The sequence below is a fragment of the Habropoda laboriosa genome, unplaced genomic scaffold (genome assembly GCF_001263275.1).
Source record: "Habropoda laboriosa isolate 0110345459 unplaced genomic scaffold, ASM126327v1 scaffold99, whole genome shotgun sequence".
Classification (NCBI taxonomy): domain Eukaryota; kingdom Metazoa; phylum Arthropoda; class Insecta; order Hymenoptera; family Apidae; genus Habropoda; species Habropoda laboriosa.
In genome coordinates this window covers 252,261-258,009 of record NW_017100239.1, presented here as the reverse complement: position 1 = coordinate 258,009, position 5,749 = coordinate 252,261, and the positions used below count along the sequence as shown (strand labels likewise).

The following is a 5,749-nucleotide window of genomic DNA, read 5'->3' as shown; positions in this document are numbered from 1 at the left end:
CGGTGCAGTGGCCAGCGTCGATGCCGAACTGGCGAAAAGTCCGCAGCCACTAGCCACCATAAGCATCCAAGATCTGACCAGCATCCAACTCCGACGAACCACCACCACCAAGATGAACGCAACGAAAACGTTCTCCGCGCCCCCACCGCGCAGTGTGTCCATGACCAACGGTACCGTCTCTTACCTTCCTTCTCTACCTTTCAACCCTTACACCCATTCTCTCTTTCGCACAGTTTCAGAATCGTTCTTCGTCCAGAAGACCGACTTGATCGCGGAACTCAAGAGGACCAAGGACATTCCTGGGATTAAGAAGCTCAAGGTAGAGATGGCACAAGTCGAGAAGACGCAAGAGCAGAATCTCATGTCGGAAATCAACAAGGCGTTCAACGTTTCGAACTTTGTGGACCAGGTAAGCGAAAATTCATTCGCTCCTTATCCATAAACTCCTCCGTTGTTATCTCCTTCTTAACCACGACGGCGCTCTTTCTCGAAAGATTCCCGACAAGGACAGTTCCGGGAATGTGATACCAATATGGAAGCGACAAATGCTTGCTCGAAAGGCCGCTGAAAGGGCGAAGAAAGAGCTGGAAGAGCAGATTGCCAGAGAGAACGAGGAGAGACGACAAAAAGCGATCCCTGCTTGGAAACGGCAACTCCTCGCGAAAAAAGACAACGAGGAAAAAAGGTCGGTCTCCGCCGTTCTCTGTAACTTTAGTACGTGTACTTAATAACGTACACTTCCATCCTAGACTGAACCAAGTGTACGCAGCGCCAACGGTGAAGTTGGAGGCCACCGCGACGCCGAAAAGGGACGCATCGCCCAACAACCCCTCGCGGCACACCGACAAGTCGGAAATCGAGGAGAAGAAGAACGACGGGAACACCGCGAATCAAGGGACGAATGGGACGCATGCGAGTCAGACGGACGACGACGCACAGATTATTCCGTGGCGAGCGCAACTCAGAAAAACCAACAGCAAGCTCAACATTCTCGATTAATCGGACGCGTCCGATGGTCGGATGCGACGGACAGTCGCATCGCGCGTCCATCGAACACGCCTCGCGGAACACGCTCTCTTTGTACATAGTATCGAGTAAAGTTTATATACGAACAATCCCTTCGAATCTTCTCTCGATTTTTCTATCTCTTTGAAAAAACTAGCATCCGCCATTTCAATTACCATTTCCTGCACTCGCCGCCCCTAGTTCGTTAACGGTCCTCGCGGCAACACGCCCGCCCCGCCACGTGGACTTAGGGCCGACGAATAGGGGGAAGCGAGTGCAACAGGAGTAAAGAGACTTTAGTTGAATTAACCGCTCGTCTATCCTACCTACACGGTTACGGATAGCAATGCCAACACAAGCAACGACAGGCGCGTACAAATACGGCCCGCTAGTGTTCGTTGAAGCAATCCGCCGCGCTGTCGTAACGCCACTGCTCTGGCACTGTAGGGACGTCGCGCAGTTCGAACGACAGCTGCCAGTAACGCGCCGCGCCGACCATATTTCTACGCTACGTTCTCCGACCGAAACAGGATTATCTCTCCACAGCCCTATCGCGTCCTCTTCACCCTCCTCGTTCCACGTACGCCACCCTTCCTTTTCCTTTCTAGAGTTCCCCCGCGCGATATAGCCCCCGCGCGAGTGTGTGTCTTTATCGAGAAACTCCCTCCCTACAACCCTTCCTACAACCAATTCTCCAGGAAAGGATGGCGTTCAACTGGAAAGTTGTAGGTAAGCAATTTTCTCATATTATCTCTCTCTCTCTCTCTCTCTCTCTCTCTCTCTCTCTCTCTCTCTCTCTCTCTATTTCCTGCGCTGTTAAATCGAGTTTCGCGCTACCCAGCCTACCATAGTTCGAATTGGTATGTGCTTCACGCGAGAATCGGTGAAACTTTCCTCACGCCTGAATTATACGCCTGAATCTGCTCACCCTCGCTCGGTCTACGTATAACGTTGTTTCGCCGATAAACGGAGGTGATGTGCGGCACGCGCTTCGTCCCGTGAGAACCGAGCCAGCTACGTGACCACCACACAAGCCAAGACGAATGTGTATAAATAGCAGCCGGAAGCAATCGTGGCTAACAAGTTCTGGGTGAAGGTCACCGTTAATCTTCGAACGCGAGACCGATTGGTCTTAAGACGAAAAAAGACCGGTCGAAACTCTGAACAACCGTGAACAAGATGAAATTATTGCTCCTCGGGGCCCCGCGGATCACCCTCTTGATTCGATTCGTTAATTCGTTGGAAGGTTCGAGATACCAATGGGAACAAATTGATACTTACACCGGTACACCGGTACACCGGTACCGAGAGGCACGTTACTGCGTATCACGATCCATAGCTAGCGCCGCAACGAGAACACAAATCGTACTGAGACATACAAATCAAAACCACCCAATTACACCCGCCGCATTTTCAGATTGCCTTACCTGCAGACAAGTGCTAAACATCATGGTAATCCTGGGTTTCATGTTGAACTACATGCTACGAGTGAACATGACCATCGCCATTGTTTCGATGATAGTCCCGGGCAACGACAGCTTGCACACGGCCGATCAGAACGCGTCCAGCCACACCGAATGCTTCGATCGACCAGTCACGGAGAACGGCGACGTTACTTGGTCCGATAATGGATCAACTGCGCCGAATTCGTTCCCTTATCCGTCGAAACGCGTACGTTCCACATTATCGTCCATTGAAACGTCGCTTTATCGTAGTTCCCTTCCACTCCAGCTCGATCCTCCTGGCGAGCTACCGCCGACGATCACGTTTCCGCTCTGCTTCTCAGCAGCCTTCTCAAAAGGATACGACGGATCAAACGAGGTATCCCTGGAACGAGTATCAAGTGAACCTCGTGTTGGGCAGTTTCTTCTGGGGCTACATATGCACAGAATTACCCGGTGGAAGGCTCGCGGAAATAATAGGACCTAAACGAGTGTTCGGATACAGCATGTTGGTATCCAGCGCTATTACGTTTCTGACGCCACTGTGCGCGACCTATGGGTACATCGCCGTCGCCGCCCTGAGAACTATTCTTGGCCTCATGCTGGTGGGTTTTTTCCTTCCGTCAAATTCTCTACCAAATTTTTCAAACTGACCCGTATTGCTTGCGCAGGGCGCTACTTGGCCTGCCATGCAGCCCATGACCGCCCGATGGATACCGCCGAGCGAACGCAGCAAATTTGTTTCCAATATGATGGGTAAATGTGCAACACGTACCTTCTATTAGTCTGCGGGGTAGAACCATAGTAGAAATTTCCTTCTCCTATTCTAGCCTCGTCGCTCGGAGCAGCGATAACGATGCCCTCTTGTGGCTTTCTCATCGCTTCCCTAGGATGGGAATCCGTATTCTACGTAACCGGAACGATAGGACTCGCGTGGAGCGCGGCATGGTTTCTCCTCATATTCGACTCACCTAGCCAGCATCCGAGAATTTCCAAGGAAGAACGTCGATTCATCGAGAACGCGATCGGTTCTACCTCTACGACAAAGGTTCTCAAACCTTGTGTTATCTGCATACATACCATAACCATACCATGCCATTTACTGTTGTTTACAGCGGTTGTCCGTTCCATGGAAATCCATCTTCCTCGCGCCTCCTGTTTGGACCATCGTGCTCACTCACGGGTGCAACGTATTCGGCTACTTTACCGTTGTCAATCAACTACCAACCTACATGAAGTACATCTTAAACTTTAACATCAAACAGGTTAAAGGAACACCTTCACTTGCGCTTTCTCAGTCGAAACAACTCAATCACTCACTTACCGTCTCTTCGTAGAATGGAATGCTGTCTTCTTTACCGTACCTAGGCAAATACATCTTCGCAGTGACAACGTCCTCTGTGGCCGATTACTTGTTCAAAAAGAATAGATTGTCGGTAACAGCTATTCGGAAGATTTTCACTACTCTCGGTAAGCAAAGAACACTTGTGAGCGATACATCAATAATTCTCGGTCCCTTCTCTTCTTTTTAAAGCTGTGCTAAGCCCAGGACTGTTGATGATAATCCAAGCAAATTATGGATGCGATCGCGTTACCTCTGTATCGATCTTCACGATAGCTCTGACCATCAACGGCGCCGTGACAGCTGGTTATCTCGGAAACTGCTTGGACATCGCACCAAATTTTGCCGGCACTATCTTCGGCATAATGAACACTCTTGGCTCCCTAGGTGGATTTCTCAGCAGTTACATGGTCGGCACCATCACGTATAAGAATCAAACTTATGCTCGATGGAGCATCATCTTTTGGATACTCGCATTTACGTACTGTTTCGGTGCCGTGGTATTCTCCATTTTTGGTACCGGTCAATTACAAAAGTGGAACAATCCCGAGGAAAAGCAGGATGAGGAAAGGGTGAACGTAAAAGCGGATGCAACCAATCTGGGAGAAGAATTCGAACCTCCGAAGGAGAAGAAGGTTCCTTAACGAAACTATCGCAAGTAGAACACGGTGGTCCTTGTGTTTTTCGATCGAGGAGAAATAAAAAAAAAAAAAAAAAAAATATATATATATATTTACGTACATAGATTTAAGGCTTTCTATGTTTGTATATAAAGGATCATTATGAAACGTGACGAGAGAGAGGAATAAAGCTACTTCGTATTTTTACCCTTAATCATCTGACACTTGTGTTAGGTTTATCGCCGTAAAGTATGCGATGACGACATTTCCGATCGGTAAAATGAATGCTTAACAATAGTAGGTAACACATTACCCACCGAATATAGTAATCCACCCGGTCGGTAGGATCACACTCCACGCCACCGACGTTTCAGCTTTCTTCGCGATACCGTTGCAACACAATATGTATAGTAGTTCTTAGTTCTCGGTATGTGTATACTGTTCCTAGTTGGTTGGCCGAGGTATGTAACGAGGCACACACTGGTAAGGAACGAAGAACTACGTGCATGAGAATAGCGTGTACGACGGAGGATGGTGATCCAAGTAGAGGAAGAGGTCGTGAAGCAGTAATAATCCAGGACACGGGTTGAAGGGTAAACAAGGCACAGAGATGGGACGGCGGCGCATCCGCGTCGCGATGACCGGCGTATAGGCGCCGCGCGTTGCGGTGATGCTCGCCGTGACGCGTGGCGCTGCGGCGCTCTGCCGATATGCCAGGAGCACAGCCAAACGAGGAGACGTTCGCTCCTTTTTCTTTCTTCCCTCTCTTATTCTCTTTCGCGCATCAATGTCCCTCCTTCTCTATTCTGGACTCCGTCCATGATTTCTAACCTGCTGCGATATTTCAATCTACGTTAGAGAAGAATCTTTCTCGACCTTTTTTCCCGAAAAAATCATTCGATACATCGCGACGATAGTTGGAATGACGAAACGTTGAAACGAAAGCTACATACATACTACGTGAAAGACTATGGAAAGAATGTATCATTTGTGAGATGGTGCGAATCAAACGAGTACAGTACCGAAAAAACCAAGCCATTAGAATTTCTATGCGACGTAGAAGAAGAGTAAGTATATAAGTACTTATGTATCTATATAGTACTTGACACATAAATAGTACGGAAAGGACCAGCAACAATGTTAAGGCTATTTTGTTATATCTATAAGTAAATAGGAAGATTCGAGTAACGTTATACTCTACGTATCGCAGTGGCGGCAGTCAAGCAGGGGAAAAAATGAGACTGGATCGCGAAGTCAGGTAAAAAGAAGAGAACGCAACAGAATGCGAAAAATCTACGGCGGCAGAGGCGGCGGCGGCGGCGGCAGCGGCAGCAGCAGCG

General features: G+C 48.8%; 2 protein-coding genes across 4 annotated transcripts in view; both read left to right on the top strand.

The window, feature by feature from the left end:
• Positions 1-1,059, top strand: part of LOC108571709 (espin) — a 22,435-nt gene extending 21,376 nt beyond the window's left edge. The window contains exons 7-10 of the mRNA XM_017933821.1: positions 16-170; positions 234-409; positions 495-685; positions 750-1,059. Coding sequence (XP_017789310.1) covers positions 16-170; positions 234-409; positions 495-685; positions 750-999 — 772 coding nt within the window. The 3' untranslated portion in view covers positions 1,000-1,059. The remainder of the gene's footprint in view (positions 1-15; positions 171-233; positions 410-494; positions 686-749) is intronic.
• Positions 1,060-1,411: 352 nt separating this feature from the next.
• On the top strand, positions 1,412-4,470 carry LOC108571776 (putative inorganic phosphate cotransporter). Of its 3 annotated transcripts, none has more exons than XM_017933910.1 (8): positions 1,412-1,734; positions 2,423-2,676; positions 2,807-3,052; positions 3,119-3,203; positions 3,278-3,495; positions 3,563-3,712; positions 3,785-3,917; positions 3,982-4,470. In XM_017933910.1, the coding sequence occupies exons 1-8, from the start codon at positions 1,710-1,712 to the stop codon at positions 4,431-4,433; spliced, it is 1,563 nt and encodes a 520-aa protein (XP_017789399.1). In that variant the 5' UTR covers positions 1,412-1,709; the 3' UTR covers positions 4,434-4,470. The 3 variants fall into 3 exon arrangements, with proteins under 3 accessions (XP_017789399.1, XP_017789398.1, XP_017789397.1); XM_017933909.1 differs by having other exon boundaries at positions 2,795-3,052; XM_017933908.1 differs by having other exon boundaries at positions 2,792-3,052.
• The last annotated feature ends 1,279 nt before the right edge of the window (positions 4,471-5,749 follow it).